Genomic DNA, 25,428 nt, shown 5'->3' with positions numbered 1-25,428 from the left:
CCCACCTGGGTCATTAGTCCAGGGGTGTTGCTATATGAACTTCCTGAATTCTTAGTCTGGTGCCTGGCATCGTTGTAATCAGTCCTTTCTGTTTGCTCCTGTCTGCTGGTCCTGGTTCATTTAAGCTAAGTCCTGCTTCCTTGTTTTTTGGTTATTTGTATTGCTCTTATTTTTTGTCCAGCTTGTACTAAATGTGATTCCTGATTTTGCTGGAAGCTCTAGGGGGCTGGTATTCTCCCCCTGGGCCGTTACACGGTTTGGGGGTTCTTGAATATCCAGCGTGGATATTTTTGATAGGGTTTTTGCTGACCGTATAAGTCATCTTACTTTATTCTGCTATTAGTCAGTGGGCCTCTCTTTGCTAAATACCTAGTTCATTCTTACGTTTGTCTTTTCTTCTTACCTCACCGTTATTATTTGTTGGGGGCTTGTATCCAACTTTTGGGGTCTTTTCTCTGGAGGCAAGAAAGGTCTATCTTTTCCCTTCTAGGGTTAGTTAGTTCTCCGGCTGGCGCAAGACGTCTAGAACCAACGTAGGCACGTTCCCCGGCAGCTGCTATTTGTGGTGCTAGGATTAGATATACGGTCAGCCCAGTTACCACTGCCCTATGAGCTGGTTTTTTGTGTTTGCAGACTTGGTATTTATTGCAGAGACCCTCTGCCATTGGGGTCATAACAGCAAATACACATATGAATTTACATTTGTTTGTGTGGAAAATAAGCATTGGATACACTGACGATTTTGCAAGTTTTCCCACTTACAAAGATTGGAGAGGATTGCAATTTTTATCGTAGGTACACTTCACCTGTGAGAGACAGAATCTTAAAACATAATAAAACAGAACATCACATTGTATGGTTTTTAAATAATTAAGTTGCATTTTATTGCATGAAATACATATTTGATCAACAACCAACCAGCAAGAGTTCTGGCTCTCACAGACCTGTTGGTTTTTCTTTAAAAATCCTCCTACTCTGCACTCTTTACCTGTATTAATTGTACCTGTTTGAACTTGTTACCTGATTAAAATCCTGCAGGACATGCAAGGTCCCCCTGCTCAAGCTAGCACATGTTCAGGCATGTTTGAAGTTCACCAATGACCATCTGAATGATCCAGAGGAAGCATGGGAGAAGGTCATGTGGTCAGATGAGACCAAAATAGTCTTTGGAGGAAGAAGAAGGATGAATATAACCCCAATAGCACCATCCCAACCATGAACCATGATGGGGGAAACATCATACTTTAGGGGTGCTTTTCTGAAAAGTAAACAGGAAGACTACACAGCAATGAAGGGAGGATGGATATGGTCAGGTATAGCGAGATTTTGGCCAATAACCTCCTTCCCACAGAAAGAGCATTGAAGATGGGCCGTGGCTGGATCTTCAAGCATCACAATGATCCGAAACAGTGAAAAGCATTTCAAGATCCTGGAGTGGAGTCTCCAGACCTAAACCCAATAGAAAATCTTTGAAGGGAGCTAAATTCAATGTTTCCCTAGCGTTAGCCCTTAAACCTGAAAGATCTGGAGAAAATCTGTATGGAGTAGTGTGCCAAAATCCCTGCTGCAGTTTGTGCAAACTTGGTCAAGAACGTCAAGAAACGCCTGACCTCTGTAATTGCAAACAAAGGTCTCTCTAGGAAATACGAAGCTCTGTATTTTTCTATTGTATCAAATACTTATTTCATGCAATAAAATTCAAATTTAGTATGCAAAAATCATATAATGTCACTGTCTGGATTTTTTTTTTTAAGATTCTGTGTCTCTCAGATGAAGTGTACCTATGATAACAATTACAGACCTCTCCATGCTTTGTAGGTGGGAAAACTTGCAAAATCGGCAGTGTATAAAATACTTATTTTCCCCACTGTTTACATAAAAGAATATATATTATAACGATTGTTAATTTAATACATAAAGTAACATTACTTTAAGGGGTCTTATAACTAGTGATAAAAAGGGCAAGAATTGCAAGCATTATAGAAGGGCACAGCATTCACACAAGTGATGTCAGGCTTCTAGACATTGGATGTGAAGATAAAACTCTTGTATTCTTCACATACAGCTGTATTGTATATGTATATATATATATATATATATATATATATATATATATATATATATATATATATATATAAAATGAGACATGTTTGTCACACAAGATAAGGGACCTACATAAGCACTCATCTACTTTGTCAGAAAATAAGACACATACCCGGCACACAGAGCCAATTTGTGTAACAGTCCATCAAGCGCTTAGCCTCTCATATAAACATGCACTTGCAGATGGATTTCATATTATTAAGGCTTCTAGCTGCATCTGTGATCCAGATTATTTATACTGCGCCTTGAAGCACTCACTGATTCTAACAACGAAAATATGCAGGTCTTCAATTTGATAAGAAATCAATAGCAGATACCGAGAAATATCAGAAGGCGGACATGGCTTACCTTTGGAATTTTTGTCATTTTTATAATTTCCTTTTTTAAATCCTTAGAATTAAATGTTCTCAGTTCTTCGACATTAAATGCTAGTATACCGTTGTGTGTAAATAGGTTTGCATTTGCTGGTTGTGAGAAATTATCCAAAACATGGGGGTGTGCAAAGGCCTTGGAGATATTTTTTGACAAGATTATTTTAATAAATGCTGAGCGTGCGTCGTTAGAAATTTTCAGATCTCATACAGTCAGCCAAGCCCATTGTAATTATTCCATGTGCCATAGGAAAAAGGAGAATTGTAAGAATTAATTTATGTGTAAATTTTTTCCTTTAAATTAAAACACTTCTTTTTTTGATGAGACGATGGTAAGAAGCTGACCTGTGCTCTTCACAACCACATTTTTATGATGTTATTCTACAGAAGGAATCCAAATACGGTAAATGTAATTCTATTAGATCAATGTAATACTGCAAAATCTCATATGTTTCTTTTCTCTGTTCTTCTCATGGGACTTTATGCAGCTTTTGGTAATATATTTCGCAACTAATAAGACTATTACCTTCTTGCCGTCATTTAAAGGTGACATTACGAATGTTCCCTTTAAGCCATTTCAGCTAATAAGCTGAATAATAATACGCCTTGGCACTGTTCCTTCTGAAACTGGCTGATTCAAAACAGCATCAAATAAATATTGCCATATAATGCTAATATAAAAAGACCTAGAAAAGCAGGATACCCAATACCCTATAATGTCCATGTAAAGTTTCATATTGTGCCTAGATTTGCCGTTGTTTAGTGTATATGTCAATGTCCCTAGTGGTCTAGGGCAGGAAATGGGTTTGTGCTGGCAAAAAGGCAAATGCCAGCCCATCTGATGGGTAGATATGGGTTTAGCATGCACATTTATTTCAAATTATACAAGAAAACTGGTCACTACTTCATATCGGATGTTTAGTAGTTATTATAACCCCTTCTCAGGCTATAGTGTTCTCACCATAACAGGAACGAGAGTTTTATTAAATGTTTTTCGATTTTTCATTCATTCAAAGGTATTAGGATGTTTATTAGCCCTGTGGGGTATGTACACATTTGCAACTATTTTTATTAATGCTTCAATGTATCTAAAATAAACGACGAAGCAACTTTTTCATAAAAATATTAAAGGAGTTGTCTGGGAGTTTAACATTGCTCAGTTTCAGAGCTGCACAGCATAGCTCCGTAGACGGAATAGTTGCCACAGCCAGGTACTACACATCAGCCACCTCTTCAAATCAGTTGGGGGTGGTAGTGCAGTACCTGGCCGCAGATACTATTCTGTAGATTGAGCTGTGCTGTGCATCTCTGTAATTAAGCAGTTCCGGCTGCTGTCGACACCAGGAACAGTTCATTGGCAGAGGTCCTGGATGTTGCACCCCCACCAATCAGATATTGGTGACCTTAAGAATAGCCCATCAATGTTATTGTCCTGGCCAACCACTTTAAGATCTATGGGGTTCATTCATCAAGACTGTCTTACTGGATTAAAAGGTGCCAAATTTGTTAAAAGGCGAACAAATTCGGCACCTCTTCTGAGTGCCATATTCCTCCATGACCGCAGCAGATACCGTGGCTAGTAGCACTTCTAGGCTATAAAACATTGACATATTAAATTTGATCAGTAGGTGTTACCACCACACCCCCATCTTGCCTCCTCTCAAGCTTCTCCCATTTTGGTTGATTTGATTCAAGTGAATGAAACTGCCAAAAGTCATAACATTTTTGTCTAAATTCCCTGTTCATCAAAATCTTTTGCTACTTTTCAAAGCTTTTACGACAGTTTTCTGGCCTGAAAGCTTTGATGAATCAGCCTCAATGTGTTTTTTTGAATTACCAGTCACAGAGTGTTTGCGTCTTGTAAAAATCTAACAGCTTTTATATAGAGAGCCTTCACGGTGCGAATCAAGGGAGCTGTTTTGTAATAATTTATTCACTGTCACTCTCTACATTATATATTCAATGTTCAGTCACAGTCCATCTTGGGTGGCCGGTTGTCCCTCCCTTCTATGACTATCAGAACTGTATGATTTCATAAGTAACCAGATGGGCAGATCAAAAACTTATTTCCAAAAGTGAAAAAATATTGAGTGGTCAAGTGATATGATTGATGACAAATAAATTAACAATTGCGACAGCCCTGAATTAATGCTAATAAAATGGTAAGTGCTAACTACTCAGTTTTTGCCTAAAAACTTACTTTAAATGTCAAAGGGCTAATTCAGACATCAGCTTTTTTGCCTATGATACCTATTTGTGTTTTTTAACACATAACACTTGTATATATTATAGCATATAGATCTATGCAAATGGCCATATATTTTTCTGGATCAAGTGGTCTGTTCAAAACCACAAAGGCATGTCCAATTTTCATCTAAGTCACAGACCAAGTTAAAAACAAATGTGAACATCAGTCTGAGGCCATGTTCACACGTCCAGTATTTGGTTAGTGTTTTACCTCAGTATGTGTAAGCCAAAACCAGGAGTCAGTGGCATACCGCCAATGGCGCCAGGGCACGTGACTGATATGGGGCCCAGAGGAGTGAGGGTGCCCACCAGAGTCAGCACGCAATGGCTGTGCTGTGTCATTTGCTTTTAAAAATGTGCGCGCTGCCGTAACTCTGTACCTGGCTCCTCCTAACTTCTCCTTTCTAGCCCTGCACAGCTCCCAGCTGAACTCTCTGGCTACATTTGTATAAGGACGCCACACCTCCTGGCTGATGTAGCTTTCCAGCCAGAGAGAGCAGTGTATACTGGGCCCTGCAGGAAGTATTTGCACATGTGAGGGCGGCTACCGGCTGTTGGAGACAGAGCATGAGGAGCTGAGGCTGTGTGGAGATGGAAGACGGTGAGCTGGGCCCGGCGTTGAATTTTTTTTGGCAGGGGGTCCCATTCAGACTTTTGCTATGGGACCCCATGATTTATTTTTATGACCCTGCCAGGAATGGAAAATGTCCAGTATTTGGTCAGTATTTTACCTCAATATGTGTAAGCCAAAACCAGGAAAGAAACATGTCCAGTATTTGGTCATTATTTTACCTCAGTGTGTGTAAGCCAAAACCAGGAGAGAAACATGTCCAGTATTTGGTCAGTATTTTACCTCAGTGTGTGTAAGCCAAAACCAGGAGAGGGAAAGTATAATAAAAACACCACTTCTGTATTTATCACCCACTCCTGGTCTTGGCTTACACATACTGAGGTAAAATGCTGATCAAATACTAAACGTGATCGTGGCTTGAAAGGGGTTATCTACTACTCGGACAACCCCATCTCAATCAGCATGTGGTGAATGGTGGATCCTGTTATCAGCTGTGTATTAGGTATTTTAATCCTGCCTCTGGTGATAAGAAAGCTGCTGTAAACTCCTTCTGAAATGACAGCACGTTAACGTCTAAAATAGTTCAAATGTCCAGTTTGAAAATGACAAAATTACTAGTTTTATTTTTTAATAAAGATCTTGATTAAAAAAAAATCATTATGAAAAATGTATTTTTAAAAATAAATTTAACATAAAAACTGATTTAAACAACATGTCATTATCTCGCGACATATTCCCTTTAACGGACTAGACATTTCAATTCAGTCTTGACAGCTATTTATAAAAATGAAAAAAAAAAAAAAGTAGCAGATGAGAAAATTAGAGCTGGAAATAGATAACATAAAAGTCAATAAAGAACGGTGAAACAATAGAAATACTCTGGAGGAGGACTGAGCAGCATCCTGTCTTCCTGACAATACTAACAACAAATTACCAAGATCTTAATTGTCTGTAGGTTGGGAAGGAGGGTGAGCTGTGACATGAAATGAGCGACGGCCAGGCAGGTTTCATCCACAGTTTATTGAGACCCTTATGTGTCAGCAAGAGATGAAGACACTACACTGGAGAGATGCAGACCTTTGTTCTTGAGCCCTGAGGACATGGGAGCAATTAGAAGGGAAGATCCCAGAGCAGTCTTTTAAGGTGTTTGAGTCTAGGAGCAGTCTGCAGTGATACATTTTTTACTTGGTGTACAAAGTTATCATCAAGTGAATATACAGTAATGAACTCAGAATATCATGTCAACATCATTATTATGTCAACCATATTCAAAAGTGCTCTTTCAGATGTCTGCTCTCATTGGTGCAATCGCGCATAGCAATACACAGGCTGGCCAACAGTCTCCCGACCCGAGAATAATAATAATCTTTATTTTTATATAGCGCTGACATATTCCGCAGCGCTTTACAGTTTGCACACATTATCATCACTGTCCCCGATGGGGCTCACAATCTAAATTCCCTATCAGTATGTCTTTGGTATGTGGGAGGAAACCGGAGAACCCAGAGGAAACCCATGCAAACACGGAGAGAACATACAAACTCCTTGCAGATGTTGTCCAAGGTGGGATTAGAACCCAGGACCCCAGGGCTGCAGTGCTATCCACTGAGCCACCATGCTGCCCCATGACCGCTTCATATATTTATATATAATGACCGCTTCATATATTTCTTTGAGGATGCCACACTCGGTTCAGGAGATGCATGGTCAGTCCGTGCAATATGATCTGAGATCAGACAGATTATCACTGATGTGACTTCAGAAAGAGTCCTAAAGGATACATTTACTTTTACTTATATTCTATATTGCATCATAATCTCTTAAAGAGGTGTGTCCATCTTATTAGGTGATTGCTTGCCCTGAGATCGGACCCCCAGCTATTATTTAAAGGAGTATTCTCCTGTTATGAAATGTTATGAAATGGGTAGAATTAGTTAAACAGCATAAAAATAAATTAGCAATTGACTTGATATTTCTATCTGCTGTAATTATCCTGCAATGAGAGCTTTTGTCTTACATAGTTTACAGCTTGGTGTTAAGGAGATCAAGTAACAAAGCTTGGCTGAGATAAATGCTGTAATCTGAGCAGTCGCTACTTTCTAGGCTGAGGAGTTTACTTCTAAGATCCCAGCCAGTGTCCTCCAGCCTTTCGACTACTATACAGGACTTAGTTGACCACATTTTCCTATATTTCAGCTCCTGACAGATCTGCTATTAGTCTTGCAAATTCACAAGCTTTGAGCATCAGAATTTTCCAGAGCATGGCAGTAACATAAGCCCAGCCGTAGTACAAAGCTACCAAACCAGAACTGCGCCTTGAGGAGAAATATATGCCAACAAAAACAAGGAGGTGAAAGAGACTGGAGAGGTGTGCTGTTGAAGACAAAACTTGAGAATAACTCTTTTCAGTGATTCTAATGATATGCTATCACTTGCCTAGATGGAAATATACCTTTAATGAGATATTTTTGGATCTAATTACTCATGTTAAACATATTTGTTACAATTGGACTGTTGTTTGTAACATTTTCTACATTATTAGATTAAAATCAATTTTGAAATATTGTAAGTCATTGAGATGACTTTTCAGCTTAATTATGTACACTATGAGAAAGCTGAAGACAGATATTACAGTATACGCCATTGACAGGTGAGGGATACAACTCGGATACAACTCGGCTTTTCACTTTTCGTGCACTATAACCTATGGAAATGTTACAGAACATTGCCCACATCACTCTCTCATAAAAGTCCAAAGGTTTTTTCTAACTTTCATTTTGTAAAGGTGGCTGTCAAAAAAGTCAACATGGCTGACCCCATATTTCTATTAAGACTACAAAATAAACTACTTGATATATAAAGGTGGCATTACAGCATACATGAATTTTAGCTCCCAATTAATATACATTATACAGGTAGTTATGCACTCCCTCTCTTCTTACAATATAGCAGGTCCCTTTTAACCATGAAAGTAATGCCTATTGGGGAATATGTACTAATATTCCGTCTGTTCTAGCTATGGCATTCCTCCAAAAAACTAGAGAACAAGAGAAAAGGTACGGATATCACAAGCAACAACACAGCATACTATAGTGATTGTAGAGAGTGTCCACGCCATTTGCGTAAGTCACATTTTTCCATAGGTAAAACATGCACTACACAAAATTGCGTAAATAATGTTGAGGTAAAAGATGTATGAACATTCATTGGCTGCTTGTTACTTCTGTACACTAAGCTGTTCCTAAAAACAGATTCAAACTGATTTGCTTGCTGCTGAATGAAATTTCCCATGCATAGAAAGAAATATTGAAGAAAACATGTAGTACACACATGGTCAAAATTGTTGGTACCCTTCGTTTATTGACAGAAAAACCCACAATGGTCACAGAAATTACTTGAATCTGACAAAAGTAATAATAAATAAAAAATCTATGAAAATGAACAAATGAAATCAGACATTGCTTTTCAACCATGCTTCCACAGAAGTTAACAAAAAATAAAATTCATGAAATAGGCCTGGACAGAAATAATGGTACCCCTGAAAATAGTGTGACAAAAGGGACATTTTAAATCAAGGTGTGTCCACTAACTAGCATCACAGGTGTCTACAATCTTGGAATCAGTGAGTGGGCCTGTATATAGGGCTACAGATACTCACTGTGCTGTTTGGGGACATGGTGTGTATCACACTCAACATGGACCAGAGGAAGCGAAGGAAAGAGTTGTCTCAGGAGATTAGAAAGAAAATTATAGACAAACATGTTAAAGGTAAAAGTTATAAGACCGTCTCCAAACAGCTTGATGTTCCTGTGACTACAGTTGCACATATTATTCAGAAATTTAAGATCCATGGGACTGTAGCCAACCTCCCTGGACGTGGCTTCAGGATGAAAATTGATGCCAAATCAAAGAGACGGATAATGCAAATGGAAACAAAAGAGCCCAGAAAAACTTCTAAATTGATTAAAGGTCAACTTCAAGCTCAAGGAACATCAGTGTCAGATCGCAACATCCGTTGTTGTGTGAGCCATGGGAGACAACCAAGGAGGACACCATTGTTGATGAAAAAATCATAAAAAGCCAGATTGGAATTTGCCAAGCTACATGTTAACAAGCCACAAAGCTTCTGGTAGAATGTCCTATGGACAGATGAGACAAAATTGGAACTTTTTGGCAAGGCACATCGGCTCTATGTTCACAGATGGAAAAATGAAGCATATCAAGAAAAGAACGCTGTCCCTACTGTGAAACATGGAGGAGGCTCTGTTTTGTTCTGGGGCTGTGCTGCATCTGACACAGGGTGTCTAAAATCTGTACAGGGTACAATGAAATCTCAAGACTATCAAGGGATTCTAGAGAGAAATGTGCTGCCCAGTGTCAGAAAGCTTGGTCTCAGGTGCACGTCGTGGGTTTTGCAACAGGATAATGAGCCAAATCACACAGCTAAAAACACCCAAGAATGGCTAACAGGAAACATTGGACTATTCTGAAGTGGCCTTCTATGAACCCTGTCCTAAATCCTATTGAGCATCTTTAGAAAGAGCTGAAACATGCCATCTGGAAAAGGCAACCTTCAAACACAAGACAACTGGAGCAGTTTGCTCTTGAGGAGTGGGCGAAAATACCTGTCGAGAGGTGCAGAAGTCTCATTGACAGTTACAGGAATCGTTTGATTGCAGTGATTGCCTCAAAAGGTTGTGAACCAAAATACTAAGTTAAGGGTACCATCATTTCTGTCCAGGCCTATTTCATGAGTTTTATTTTTTTTTAAATTCTGTAGAAGCATGGTTGAAAAGCAATGTCTGACTTTCATTTATTCATTTTCATAAACCTTTTATTTATTATTACTTTTGTCAGATTCAAGTTATTTCTGTGACCATTGTGGGTTTTTCTGTCATTAAACAAGGGGTACCAATAATTTTGACCATGTATGTATTTGATGCACATTGTTACCAGCACTGGTGTTGGCAATTTAGGGATTCAGGACAATTTAGTTCTGCCACAGGATTGCCAGAAATTACCATTTGTAGGTTGAATTTTGTGCAAAGCCCCTTTCGTTAATGGATAGCACAGATTTGTTGGAATTGTTTTTGAAAAATAGAAAAAAATGTGAGGAAATACCAGCAAATTTTAGACTGTTGATCTCTATGTCTGCATATGTTTAATTTAAAGGAAATCTGCCACAAGGTTTTTGCTACTCCATCTGAATCTGTCGCCCAGTTTTTGCTTCCGCATCTAAGTACATCATGATTTAGGAACAGAGATCCTGATTCCAGCAATATATCACTTACTGTTTTCTCTGCTGCAGATCTATCAGTTATCTGAATACTGAATTTTGTATAATCCCACCCACACTACTGATTGGCAGCTTTCTGTGTACACTGTCCATAGGCAAAAAAACTGTCAATCAGTGGTGGGGGCATAATTGCACTACTTGGCAGCAGGTTTACTAGTCCTCTACTTATAATCTCCTGCTGTTAAAACGATTTTATAAAAACTAGACTGAGACCAGTAAGTGACACATCACTCAGAGTCTCTGCCCCTTCATTCTGGTGCTCAGGTTAGGCAGCAAGAACCTGGTGACAGATTCTTTTTAAAGATCTTCAACCCCCAACACAAACTCCTTTTTGATGATGTGGCAAAAGGGACTATGGGCCCTATTCAGGTGCCACGACCTGGGTGCAGCTGCTACATCTACGCCCTCGGTCAGATGACTCTGTGATACATAAAGACTCTGGGGAACCCCAATCAGGGTTAAGGCTCTTTCACACGTCCATGATCATAGGTCTGATTTCAGATCACAATGCACGAACTAGCCGCATGTCTCTCAACCTGAGTGTGAAAGCTTCATATATTTCTATGAGGTGGTGACGCTCGGGTCAAGAGACACATTGCCAGTACCTGCATTATGATCCAAGATCTTACTAATCATCAAGGACATCTGAAAGAGCCCTTATTAAAGGGAACCTGTCAGTATGGAGGTGCACAGTAACCTACAGACACTGTCAGGTCGGGGCCGTTATACTGATTAAAATGATACCTTGGTTGATGAAATCTGTCCTGTGGTTGTTGTTTAATCTTTATTTTCAGTTTTTAGGGATCAGTAATCTGCATTATGAATACCTAACCAGAGCACCACATGAAGACTCCTCTCCTTCACAGGCCACCCCGGAGCATGTGCATATCATGAACTCAAAATTGAAAATAAAGCTTAAACAACAACCACAAGACGTATTTCATCACCCCAGGTATCATGATAAACAGTATGACGGCACCGACTTGACACTGTCTGTAAGTTACTGTGCATAATCTTGCTGACAAGTTCCCTTTAAGTGCAGAAGGGTCTTGATATGGACATTTAAATATGATTAAAGATAAAATGGCCATTTTTAAGTTTCCTAATGCAATCCCTTTTATACTGTCTCCTCTTTAGCTACAAGTAAGTAGTATAAATGCCAATGAGAGGAAACATTTTACTGACACAAATGACCCCTTCCAATTTCTTCCGGAAAATGGTGTAGACTAAGTCCTTAATAAGCACTATGCAATTTTAATAAAGTAAATGGGGAGGAAGAGTATACAGATTTCAGCAAATATTTCTGACAGCACATACTTTACGGTGAAAAGGCTGTCAGATATTTTAATTTCCCTCTGGAATATTCTATTACAAACTGAAGATTCTAGATACAATTTCCATTTAGCCGGAGTCCTGCATGACACGAAACAATGTGCCACGTGTAGCGTAACCAGTGCCGTATGCCTACTTATGCAGCCATTAATGACCCTGCATCATGGTGCTAAAAGGGTGGGGACACGTCTTAATCATAGCTGACATTTTTACAATGAACAGATTTGAATTCCATATCCCTGAATTACTGAAATGTCAATACATGTGTTACATATATCATATTCTGAATACCGGCACATGCGTCTAGTGGAATATCCTGATGAATTCAGAGTTCATTAACTATTGTTATTTTTCCCACACATTCGGAGGCAATCAAAGTACACAAACCAGAGTTATTTCTCCGGCAAATTTACACTGCTGCAAACAGATTTCTCCAAGATCTTTTTCACTTGATTACAGTTGAGTCTCGGCTAAAAGGCACGTTCATTGTTTGTTATCAAATTTAATTACATGTTTACCTGCAAACTTTAAGTGGGTCAGACACACGTGCTGGTTTTAGCCTCCTCAACAATTTACTGAAGCAGCCACGTTACGTTGTTGAAAACTGTATTAAACACATTTGTCAGTATTGTCGTAAGAACTACATTGTGCAAATGACTGCGAACCAGGCGGTGTAATTATGTACTGGCGTAAGCAAGAGATATTCAGTTAAACTTTTGCTACCTGGTTTCTTTGATTTTTCAGAACATTTTTGAGCGAAATGTAAGGTTTAGTTGACACTTTGCTAGTTTTTTTTAATGCAGCTTTTTTTCCCATAAAAGCACAAGTACCGTAAGTCCTAACGAGAATGCAGAAGAAGAGGTTCATGCTTGGCATTTCACTACTGTCTTTAAGCTATGGCTTATTTTTAATGACGAAGAAAGTGTACACATGTTACACAAGTTTGAATGTAAATAAGGCTTTTTCTTCAAAAAAATAATCACCACATTTTTACATATGGAAACTGCACATTTTTAGGCACTATACATAAAGAACATAAATGCAATCAAAATGATAAGTATGATTTAATGCAGTTTCCTGTATAAATTCTATCAGCAAGAACTAGAAATTTACCAACGAAAAGGCACAGAGATCTCCCAGAAATATATGCTCTTATTTGGTAGCCACCCAGATGGTAAGTTTTATAAAATGTGGACATTTTTGCACTTGCAACTCCTATATTTTGCAAGATTTGAACAGATTCACAAAAACATGACTGCCAGCGCTGTCTGAAACAGTTTCAGATCCGTGCACAGGTTATGTGTGGTATTACCACACTGCTCCATTCACTTCAGCTGTTTCAGGCACAATATTAGACAGAACGTAGAAACAGGTGGGGGGCACTATTTCCAGAATAAAGCATTCAATCTTTTGATTTCTGTACATTCTGCACATTCCATTTTAATACGTAATGTAGCATTGTCAATAGTGTTGAGCATTCCGATACCGCAAGTATCGGGTATCGGCCGATACTTGCGGGTATCGGAATTCCGATACCGAGATCCGATACTTTTGTGATATCGGGAATCGGTATCGGGATTAATATCAATGTGTAAAAGAAAGAATTAAAATAAAAAATAGGGATATACTCACCTCTCCGACGCAGCCTGCACCTTACCGAGGGAACCGGCAGCCTTCTTTGCTTAAAATGCGCGCATTTACTGCCTTCCGTGACGTCACGGCTTCTGATTGGTCACGTGCCGCCCATGTGACCGCGACGCGACCAATCACAACAAGCCGTGACGTAATTTTCAGGTACTGAATGCCTAATTCTAGGCATTCAGGATTTGAAAATTACGTCACGGCTTGTGATTGGTCGCGTGCCGCCCATGTGACCGCGACGCGACCAATCACAAGCCGTGACGTAATTTTCAGGTCCTGAATGCCTAATTCTAGGCATTCAGGACCTAAAAATTACATCACGGCTTGTTGTGATTGGTCGCGTCGTGGTCACATGGGCGGCATGCGACCAATCAGAAGCCTTGACATCACGGAAGGCAGTAAATGCGCGCATTTTAAGCAAAGAAGGCTGCCGGTTCCCTCGGTAAGGTGCAGGCTGCGTCGGCGAGGTGAGTATATCAATATTTTTTATTTTAATTCTTTATTTTACACATTAATATGGATCCCAGGGCCTAAAGGAGAGTTTCCTCTCCTTCAGACCCTGGGAACCATCAGGGATACCGTCCGATACTTGAGTCCCATTGACTTGTATTGGTATCGGGTATCAGTATCGGATTAGATCCGATACTTTGCCGGTATCGGCGGATACTTTCCGATACCGATACTTTCAAGTATCGGACGGTATCGCTCAACACTAATTGTTAACGCATCTGCAGTCAATATGCCAGTGGGGGTCTCTTTCATTCAGGGTAGGCACATATGGGTGGAAATTAGAAAATCATTTAGAGTTTCATCCAGAAAAGTGGGATAATTTTTTTCTCACTTGTCATCCATGTGCAGTCCGTATACAATCCGTTTATAACAGCAGCGGCTATTAATCATTTACAAGACCATTTACAGTTACCTATGTTACAGCATTGCAATGTATTAATACGAATCGGATGCTATACTGTGGCCTCATATGGCATCTGGTTTTTTCACGCACCCATCGACTTGAATGTGTGAGTCTCATCCGATCTAAAGAAGAAACTTGTGCATGCTGCAATTTTTTTCCCATGTAGGTTTGGTCCATGAAAAAAAGTCGCATCACTGCCCCTTTGATTAACATTGTACCAATTGCTATCCGTTTTTTTTTTTACAGACAGCACGCAGATCAAAAATAAGTTCATGTGAATGAGCCCTGAATCTTGTTCTTGCTGTCTCTGTCGGACTAGGAAGCACTAGTCTTTTTTTTTACTGATTTATATGCATATCATGGTAATTAATAGTGATGAGCCAAAGTGCTTGGATTGTTTTCTGAACAGGCTTGGGTGCTGTTTGTAAGGCCGGCGTTTCACTGCCGTAGAATACGGGCGAGTGCTATGTGAGAAAACATTGCATAGCACTCTGACCAGTGTTAATCTATGGGGCAGCTCCCATCACCATTTTTTTTCTCAGGCGAATTCGACGTGCGTGTAAAGTCGCAGCAGGCTGCGTTTGTATGCATAAATCGTCCGAGACTCGCCAATGCAAGTCTATGGGTGCGAGAAAAGCTCGGACACCACACGGACCATCCATGTAGCTTGCAAGAGATACGCACACATTTTCCTCATTTCAACTCATTGAGCCATCAAATTCAATGGGGAAAATCAATGAGAAATGTAAAGTCATACGGATGTCATATGGACACATAGGTGCGAGAAAATCGCATCATCACTTTGCAGACGCATTACACACGGATGACCATACGGAGAACACTCATGCGACTCTCGGTAGGGAGACTCGGACCGATTTTTCATACATTTAGTCTCATTCCGACCTAACAATAACAGTTGAACACCCATTTTCCCCTAAATAAACTAATAGTGACAGAGAGGTACAGAGGGGAGAGGACCCGTCCCCTTGTGGCCTTTCATTCTACAGGTAACGCACTAATTTGAATCAATTGACAAGACTCTTAGACCTAAAAAAATTCAATAACAGTTTCATCAGTCCACAAGACTACAGACAGACCCAACATGAGCATTTTCCGGGAGTTTGATAAGCAATACCTATTTTTAGGATAGGTCTTAAATATTAGATTCAAGGGGTCTTATTTGTGCTACCTTAACAATCAGCTGATCATTGTTATCAGGAACAGCTTTGTACATAGTGACTGTGTCTGATAGGTCAGCTAACTGCAGATCAGCCACTTCCAAATCTATGGAACTGTGTCTGGGAAATAGAGATGGTGGACGCAGTGCTGTTTGGAGTGTAATGACCTCTTCAATCAGTTGATAAATGAGGGTGCAAGAATTCCCCACTACTCTGATATTAATAGCCTGTCCTAATTATCAAAGTCCTGAACACTCTGTGCACAATTCTCTTCTAAATGGATGAGACTCACCTTATTCTCTATGAGTGAGCCAAAAAAAAATCTCATGTGGAACATCCCTACTGCATCCAATTTTTATGGTTATGTTGCCATTATTAAGCTACGACACTATATTTTATCATGTACATTTAAAAATATTGATGTATAAAAATAGATGCTACACGGATGTAAAATATGGACACACTGATGGCATACGGTTACAATGCGGATGAAAATCATCAGGGTTTTATGGATGAAAATCATACTATTTTTCACACACTCATCTGACCCCGGTTTAACATTGAATCTCTGGTTTGACATTGGTCCTGTGTTCTTTCTATTTCGTCTGCTTTATTACTATTCATAGATAATCACATGCAAAAAAGGACAACGTTTTCATATTTTATTTTACATTTTTTAGATTTGTCATTACATTTATGCTTTTTGTGTTGCTAATAATAAAAGTGACATAAGCAACTCTCCAGAAGGCAATGATGTGACAAAAATATCTAGTTGTTTCAAAAAATAAATGGCACACTTCAGTTATTCATACATTTATTTTCTTTTAATCATATGAATATACTTTGCCATATTCCGCTTTGGCTCTATGGATAATGAAGGCTAAAGGGCATGCCCACGGTTCACAGAAAAATGAGATTAACCGCTTAAAAATAGATATGTTTTAAGAATCTTGTTTGTGAAAAAAATTTATGAAAATACATATGATATTTTTTAATATTTAGTTAGCTATATCTAAGTTGATAAGCATGAAAAGGATGAATAGGTAAATCGTAAATTTATTGGAACCGCTGATTTCTGAATTGAGTAGCAGAGTTGAGGATTGGTTGGGCACAAGACTGATGGCTTGGTGGCCACAGAGAAGAATGTTGCAGTAATCTAGGTGGGATATAATTAGGGCATTAGGACTCATTTTTGATGAGTCAAAGGTGAGCAGAGATTGTAGTCTAGAAATGCTTTTTGAGTTTGAGGTGGCAAGAGATGGCATGAATTCATCGTTTGAAGGGTAAGATAGCATCAAAGGTTTCCCAAATTCATCCAACTTGGGAAAGTGAAGAGCCATTAACAGTTATTCATAGGTTTGATGGTAGGAAGAGTTGAGTAAGATGGAAAAAAGATGTGTATTGTATGAGCAAGGGGAGCAAGGGTAGTAAGGGCTAGCGTTGAGCGAGTATACTCGTTGCTCAGATTTTCCCGAGCATGCTCAGGTGGTCTCCGAGTATTTGTAACTGCTCAGAGATTTACTTTTTGTTGACGCAGCTGCATGATTTATGGCTGCTAGCCAGCCTGAGTACATGCAGGGGTTGCCTGGTTGCTAGGGATTCCCCACATGTATTCAAGCTGTCTATCAGCTGTAAATCATGCAGCTAAGGCAACGAAAACTAAATCTCTGGGCACTTATAAATACTCAGAGACCACCCGAGCGTGCTCGGGAAAACCCGACCAACGAGTACACTCGCTCATCACTAGTAAGGGCTCATTCAGGCAAGTTTAAGAAATGTCCAGCCAAACTGAGAAAATAACACAATCACAAGTATGATTGGGTCACAATTACTGCCAAAACACCTTTCTATGAGACCACACAATTTTGTGGAAACACTAAATTTGGAACATTATATTGAAATTCTATCTTGTAATTTCAAGTGCATCTCTTTATCTGAAGTGATGATTTGTTATATTACTGAGCATATGAAAAATGTATATACACGTGTACTAGGGCTTCGATGGACTAACCATTGGCCAACTGCTACTGTATATAAAATGTCCAGTCCTTAGATTACACACAAAGGAATAGTGGGGTGTAACTTTTTAATATTTAGGCAAATGTCTTTTTAAATAACCTTCATAAGTATGTATATGACATTGAATGAATCTAAAACTGCTAGTACAATACAGTCACATAGTAATCATCTTTGGCAGGTTTCTGGGTCTGACATTCGCGGTTTGAGTGCGGTCCGGCGACAGGTCTTCTGACCCAATGTCAATGTCCTCTTATATGGCTACAAGGCAGTTAGTTGGGGTCAGGAGACCCATGGTTGGTCCAATGATAGTGGACTGTATACAGACAGTGAAACATGAACATGTGATTGCAGCCTAAGAGAAGGATTTAACAGTAATGGCTATAGAGATTCCATCATTTTCCTAATTTTATCATTATTATTACAATTTTAAGGGACAGGTTGATCCTTTCTAAATTCTGGAAAAATGATACATCTGCAAAATGTTTTCTGAGCTCCAGTATAACAGTGATCTCATATTGAGATGTCATATGTGATTTATCTTCACTGAAGTGTAATGAGAATAGGACTGAGTTTCCTCTGGACACATATAGATTCATAAGCATAGCATAAACCCCTTGGGTTCCTGGTTCAAAAGCTATAACAGTACTCACTACAGAGGGGACTAAGTCTGCTAAAACATTAAAGTATTTATATGCACAGTAAAATATCGGTATATGGCATTAACATATATGGCATTTGGCTCCTATTACCCAATTTAGAGAGTGGACCAATGTTTTTATGATACTGCATTCCAATAAATCATTCCATTTGCTTGTCATACCCATGGTTATATCCATGATCTTCTTTGACCTCTACCTGATCAGTATCTACTTTTCTCTATTTTCGAACAAACATAGATAAATACAAGAACAAGTGTTTTTCGGTCCTAAGATACTATGCCCTTACGACTAAAGGTCATGCTATAAATCCATTATATATTTATACATACCGGGAGTATTTTATAATACTTTCACTTCTTGATTGCGAGTCTTTGCATTTTAATGTTATGCGAGACTCTTTCTATACACTTTTTTGTATGCAAATAGTGTGATTAAAAGGTGCATGTCCTTACATACTGTATTTTAGAATTATATGTACTGGATATGCTGGGATGTGCTGCTATGCATTGATCATTAGCCTTGCAGTATAATACCCTGCTGGATTCTCTTTAGTTATTCCTAGTATTTATGCAGATAGCTAATACCGCATACATTTTCTGTTTTTCACAATTAAAGGCAATTTGGATCAATTCTTCTATATAAGGCCAGGTATAGCTATTGATCTAATATAGTAGTTAATAGGGGTAGGCTTCATGTGCCTGTAGTGTTAGGTTAAAATGATCTACTCATGGTTTAACATATGTGTTGTATAGATTATTGCATATTTAATTAAGCCTATGGATTTTTTTTTTCTAGTATGTATTGGTTTCGTTCTCTGCTTTTTTTGCCTTGAAGTTTGACACTATAGAGGCCAGTTGTGATTTTTTTTATAGGTAGCACAAACCTAAGTAAATAGTCTGAATTTGCAATAGACAGTAAAATGCTGAATAAAAGCTTTGTTTGCAAGTTTTTTGTTCTATGATATGATTGAATGTATTATGTCATAAATGATTGACCCAGGTTATGCAGGTCACAGCCTTCAAAGGTTTTTCTGCCGTCACCAGCAAGAAAAAACAGCACGGTTTTCAATAAATGAGATTATGTTGTATCTTATCAAGCTGCCAGTTCGCAAACACATATATTACATATGAAACGTCTTCATAAAACCTGGGATGATTCTATATTATATTGATGATGGAAGAGGAGACTCACAGAGTTGGAGCTCTCTTATATTATTTATTACAGCTGACTGTCTCTGATATCATTACACTACTGTATTAGCGGCTGATAAGTTTATTCAGCAGTGTAATTGTTTCCACATGATAAATATTCATCTCTGGGAAAAAAAGAACTATGGCAGAGACTAAGATTAGTGGGCGATTCTTGATGTAAGGAATGCGTGCTGATGCTTTGATAGTCTTGAGACATTTTGATAGTATTTGGTTGGGCGGTTGGCTCCCAATGTGTTACTACAGGTAGCTATTTAAATAGTTAAATGCTAAGCGATACAAGATTAATAGTATTAACATGTCTAGTCTTCGCGTTAGGTAGAATGGAAGGGCACCCATTTCCCAATATTGTCTTCAGACCAATTTGCAAAAAAGTTAGAGCCTGTCTAGATTTCTGGTAAAGAGATCTCAGACTAACGTCTCGAGACACCGGACGTAACTTTTGGAGAATTAACGCTTAATCTGATCATCATTCATGATGGTAAACTACCAGTAGATGATTGAATGTATGTGGTCAGCACTTACATTTATCGCATTGCCATAATCGATGCCTATGTAGCACGAATCAACATTTTTTACCATTGAATATATTCCCTTTTAGACACGGCATATGTCTTCCAGTTTTCCTGTGGAGACCAAATGAATCATTTCCACCTCTGTATAGATTGTCAAAGGAAGACCGATTTAAAAGAGTAATGCAAACAGACCAGATACCTCTCCTTTCTTTATGAGGAACAGGTGCTAACTTGTACCGTCTATACTTAATATGGTTAAAATGTTGGGTTTCTATAGATTTTGATCAAAATATGATATTCAAATGCATAGGATCATATTTCTATGCGTATTTAAAAGAGATCCAAAAAATGATATATGTGTAATATATATATACATATATATGTATATATATTACACACATATATACATGTATGTATATCTATAGTCATATATATATGTTTTTTCTAAAGAACTGTACATACGCTGTGTATATGATGAGAATAATGAATAGGATAATAGGCGCTCACATTATCCTGTAGTCCATTGATATTTATACATGTACATTAGCATCTTTATGTGTCTACACAGTACTCGTGGTGGCTCCATTGAGCAGGAACGTACTCACAGAGAGCTAGACACATCACGTTCACCAGACACGGTCACACGTTTTCCCAATGACATGGTACAGCTACTACAATGAATGTGGGCATACGCATTCATGATTTTACAACCTACACATACCGGTAATTCAAGGGTCCGTTATAAGCTGGGAATGATCGCAGCATAAAATGAGATGAAAAAAAAATCACATCGCTAATACACAAGCTAGCGTTGTACTGCAATTATACAAATGATTGACAGCTATCACCTAATTATAGCCCACCCCATAAACAATTGTTAGAAAGCAAACAGCAACTTACTCCATCGCCCACCCATACCCTTCTATCTTGCCTTAGATGTGTAATAAACTCTGATAGACCCATCTGAATAGGTAGAAAAAAAAACATTCACAATGTGTTTCTGCCCTCTAAATGGACAAACCTTGAACATGAATGGAAACGCAAGCCTACATCATGAAGGAATCTGTTCTTCTCCAAGGATTGACACCAGCAAGTAAATATATCTGTGCACAGTAGGCTTGCTTATATAGGCTGACAGCAGTAGCACAATGTGCTTTACAATAAACATACATATGAGCACTACAGAACAAGAGAGGAAAGCACAGGAGAAGATTTCTATAAAGATGTAGCTCCTATTGAAGCCACACTGAGCAGATTATAACCTAACCGAGACGTGTATTATGCAGTAGTCGCATTTAAATGACACCATACAGCCAGAAGTGTCTTCGGAGCAGATTAAGTTTTTATAGCCTGGCATAACATCATTTCATTAAGATCTCTTATATGCCTCAGGATGGCTAAAAATCATGATCTGCAGCCACCTTCATTGTAAAACATTCACCCCGAGTTGCACTAAATCAGCCAAGAGTGCAGTTTCAGGCCCTGGTTCCAATGAGTTATTAACAGTGTTTTCTACAAGGACAGCAATCAGTAAATAAAACGCCAAAGTGAATCCTTGGCTTTCTGACCTCATCTAAAAAAGCTTGTCTCTTCTCGCAGATGATGATGATGATACTACGGCAAATCAGGCCACTCAGTCCAGTACAGAAGATTACGAATTGGACATTTCCAGGAGAAGATTTGACTCATTCACTTGTCTTCTTTTTCTGTCCCATTACTATTGTAAGCTTTGTAAAATATATATGCATACTAGGATATGTTTTTCAGATGAACACTCCAGATTGCGTTAAAAAATGGTCTTTGAGAGAGGGAGCTTCACAAAGAAGATGGCCATTATGCATATTATATGGTGGAACTAAAAAATTGTCACAGGAAACCTGGTCTGGACAAATGTTTTCTTCTCATAGAGCTAGTCTTCCAGAGAGGGTTCACAAATTTCTGGCTTCACATTTCTAGGCAACAGCATTCAGCAGCTAAACCCTGAACCACCATGTAATCACCTGCTCCAGTCTTTACTCACACACAAGGTTGAACATGTAATCTCAGTGATTTAATACATTTCTGTCTGCTCCTACCTATACTTCACATGTGCCTTGTCTGCCTTTGCTTTGTGCCCACAGACTGCATGCACCTGCTGTTACTATGCCTCATTCAGTGTTTCCCATGGGAGAGACCAGAGGTGAGAGGCTAAGGCAGCAGAGAAGAGCACTTCATGACATTGACAACCCAGAAGGGATAGCTGGATGGCATTCATAAAAAAGGCACATAAATCTGCTAGGTATGCCACTACATCATGGCAAGCATACAAGGAACCAACTCCTTCTCTGTAAGTGGTAGATAAGTTGAAAGAGGTCAAACTTACCAGAAGGAGGAAGATGCAAGCTGATGAAACCACTGACCATCAAGAAACATGCTGCCCCCATCCTGAGGTCCAGACTGGATTCCCCCAACCATGAGCCCATTGCAGGACAGAAGTTGAGGTGTCACTAAATGTGAACAAGAGTAGTGTCAATGTGACAAATTTCAGGGTATTCCTCCATTCTGCAGTACATGGCAGCACCTCTTCCCTGTTGAGTGATCCATATGGACCCTCTTAATCGTCACCCTTTAACCAAGAGCGCCTGACTTTTCCAAGAGTGAGAGTAGGACCAGGTTATATCAGCAGCTCATAGCAAAGATCCACTTGCCAAAAAACAACAGGCACAGTTCTTGTTCCCCCTGTTCTCCTCTCTCCTCCTGTATTGGCTTATGTGGGCTCCACAGCAATGCAGAGCAGTGAAAGGAGAATGAGCCAGTGAGCGAGAAAGAGAAAGGGACATGCAGACATAGGCTGGAAAAACACGGTCTGGATCACAGCTGGTTGGATGGATTGGAGGAAACGCAACAGCTGGTTAAAGTGGCAGCTTCTGTGATGCTGATGGGAGGAAACAGGATTGCTGCAGCCGCAGGCATCCTAACCCCAGCTGCTGTCTGTCAGGGATGGAGGAGGGAGGGGTGTGCATTTAATGCACAAAGAGACTGAGATTTATGCAAGGGAGGACAGCAACCAATTCCTTCACAGCAAGAAATGTGCAATGTTTATGCAAATGTTAGAAAAGGAACATCATTCTAAGGCAAGAAGATATCTCTGTGGACCTCTGAGTGCTGGATTGGCCTTTTACTGCTAGAAATCCAATAAAATATAGCAAAAACTATCATTTTCCTCCATGGTAGTGTATGCTGGGAATTAAATGTTGTCAGGGGAGCAGCATTTTGTCCCCGGAAAATATGGAGCAGAACTGTGTTGTCGCGTTCAGTGCAACAAAATATCTGTAATTACACTAAAATCCCACTGTGACATCGTGCAGACAGAACTAGCGGACAGCTCCTGTCCTGCTCTGGGACTTGGGACCCCAATTTAAAGTCTCCCCATTCTCCTATCCCCAGATCTGTGAAGATCAACTTTATGAGAGTGGGGATATAACTGATGAACGAGAGGGGGCAAAACAGTCATTAACCATTCCGTCCCAGGATGAGGAGACGTGGTGGTCTGAGACAGCTCCAGGAGGGGGAGCTCCTTTTATTCCTTGATGTGTGGCATCCTTTTCTCTATGAGACTCCCTACATTATGTTATACCATGTTGAGAGTTGTAGTATAACAAAAGATTCCAAGAAACAATTTCAATTATGAATTATCATATAGTGCATGTTATTTCTTTTCTTGTACATAATAGCTGCTTTCTATACCAATATATTGAGGTAAGAGGTGTTGTAGCAGCTGGCACACCTGCCAGTACATCTGTTCCTGTTAGACCTCCCTTCTCATATACCTCGTAGGCAATGTACTATACAAGTGACCTGCACACATGTTCTGTATCATTCTTCATTCACAAATCGTGAAAAAGAGTAGAATTCCTTATGGAATAAATGAGAGGTAGAGAGAAGGACTACCAGAATTAATCTAATTGTAGATGTCCTGCATGATAGAATTGTACTGAATTATGGAATTCATACCTAAAGCAAAGATTTCACCCATGGATTGTGGCTACAAGGACGGCAGTGTGAAATATCAGATTGTTCAGTGCTGTCATTTACATATTAAAACCCCACTACACTATAGCCTATCATACACTGCTCAAAAAAATAAAGGGAACACTAAAATCCCACATCATAGATATCACTGAATGATTCCAGTTGTAAATCTTTATTCATTACATAGTGGAATGTGTTGAGAACAATAAAACCTAAAACTGATCAACGTAAATCACAACTAATATCCCACGGAGGTCTGGAGTTGGAATGATGCTCAAAATCAAAGTGGAAAATAAAGTTACAGGCTGATCCAACTTCAGTGGAAATGCCTCAAAACAAGGAAATGATGCTCAGTAGTGTGTGTGACCTCCACGTGCCTGTATGACCTCCCTACAATGCCTGGGCATGCTCCTGATGAGGCGGCGGATGGTCTCCTAAGGGACCTCCTCCCAGACCATCACTAAAGCATCCACCAACTCCTTGACAGTCTGTGGTGCAGCGTGACATTGGTGGATGGTGCGAGACATGATGTCCCAGATGGGTTCAATCGGATTCAGGTCTGGGGAACGGGCGGGCCAGTCATAGCTTCAATGCCTTCATCTTGCAGGAACTGCTGACACACTCCAGCAACATGAGAGCTGGCATTGTCTTGCCTTAGGAGGAACTCAGGGCCAACCGCTCCAGCATATGGTCTCACAAGGGGTCTGAGGATCTCATCTCGCTACCTAATGGCAGTCAGGCTACCTCTGGCGAGCACATGAAGGGCTGTGCTGCCCTCCAAAAGAAATTCCACCCCACATCATTACTGAACCACTGCCAAACTGGTCATGCTGAAGGATGTTGCAGGCAGCAGATTGCTCTCCATGGCGTCTCCAAACTCTGTCACGTCTGTCACATGTGCTCAGTGCTCAGTGCAACCTGCTTTCATCTGTGAAGAGCACAGGGCGCGAGTGGAGAATTTGCCAATCATTGTGTTCTGTGGCAATTGCCAAGCATCCTGCACAGTTTTTGGCTGTGATCACAACCCCCATGTGTGGACGTCGGGCACTCAGGCCATTCTCATAGAGTCGGTTTCTAACCATTTGTGCAGACACATGCACAGTTTTTGCCTGCTGGAGGTCATTTTGCAGGGTTCTGGCAGTGCTCCTCTTCTTCCTGTTTTGGCTGAGGTAGCAGTCCTGCTGCTGGGTTGTTGCCCTCCTACGGCCCCTTTTACGTCTCCTGGTGTACTGGCCTGTCTCCTGGTAGCGCCTCCAGCCTCTGGACACTACACTTACAGACACAGCAAACCTTCTTGCCACAGCTCGCATTGATGTGCCATCCTTGATAAGCTGCACTACCTGAGCCACTTGTGTGGGTTGTAG

General features: G+C 39.7%; 1 protein-coding gene across 3 annotated transcripts in view; it reads right to left on the bottom strand.

Annotated features, from left to right (window-relative positions):
* The window catches only part of UNC5A (unc-5 netrin receptor A), a 650,811-nt gene extending 627,786 nt beyond the window's left edge, over window positions 1-23,025 (bottom strand). For 2 of the 3 annotated variants that reach the window (XM_077265710.1, XM_077265711.1), the window contains exon 1: window positions 22,416-23,025. In XM_077265710.1, coding sequence (XP_077121825.1) covers window positions 22,416-22,515 — 100 coding nt within the window. In that variant the 5' untranslated portion in view covers window positions 22,516-23,025. The remainder of the gene's footprint in view (window positions 1-22,415) is intronic. The other variant, XM_077265712.1, reaches the window with a different exon arrangement.
* Window positions 23,026-25,428: the final 2,403 nt, after the last annotated feature.

This window comes from Ranitomeya variabilis, chromosome 5 (genome assembly GCF_051348905.1).
Source record: "Ranitomeya variabilis isolate aRanVar5 chromosome 5, aRanVar5.hap1, whole genome shotgun sequence".
In the NCBI taxonomy this organism is placed as follows: Eukaryota; Metazoa; Chordata; class Amphibia; order Anura; family Dendrobatidae; genus Ranitomeya; species Ranitomeya variabilis.
This window is presented reverse-complemented; position numbering and strand designations above follow the sequence as displayed.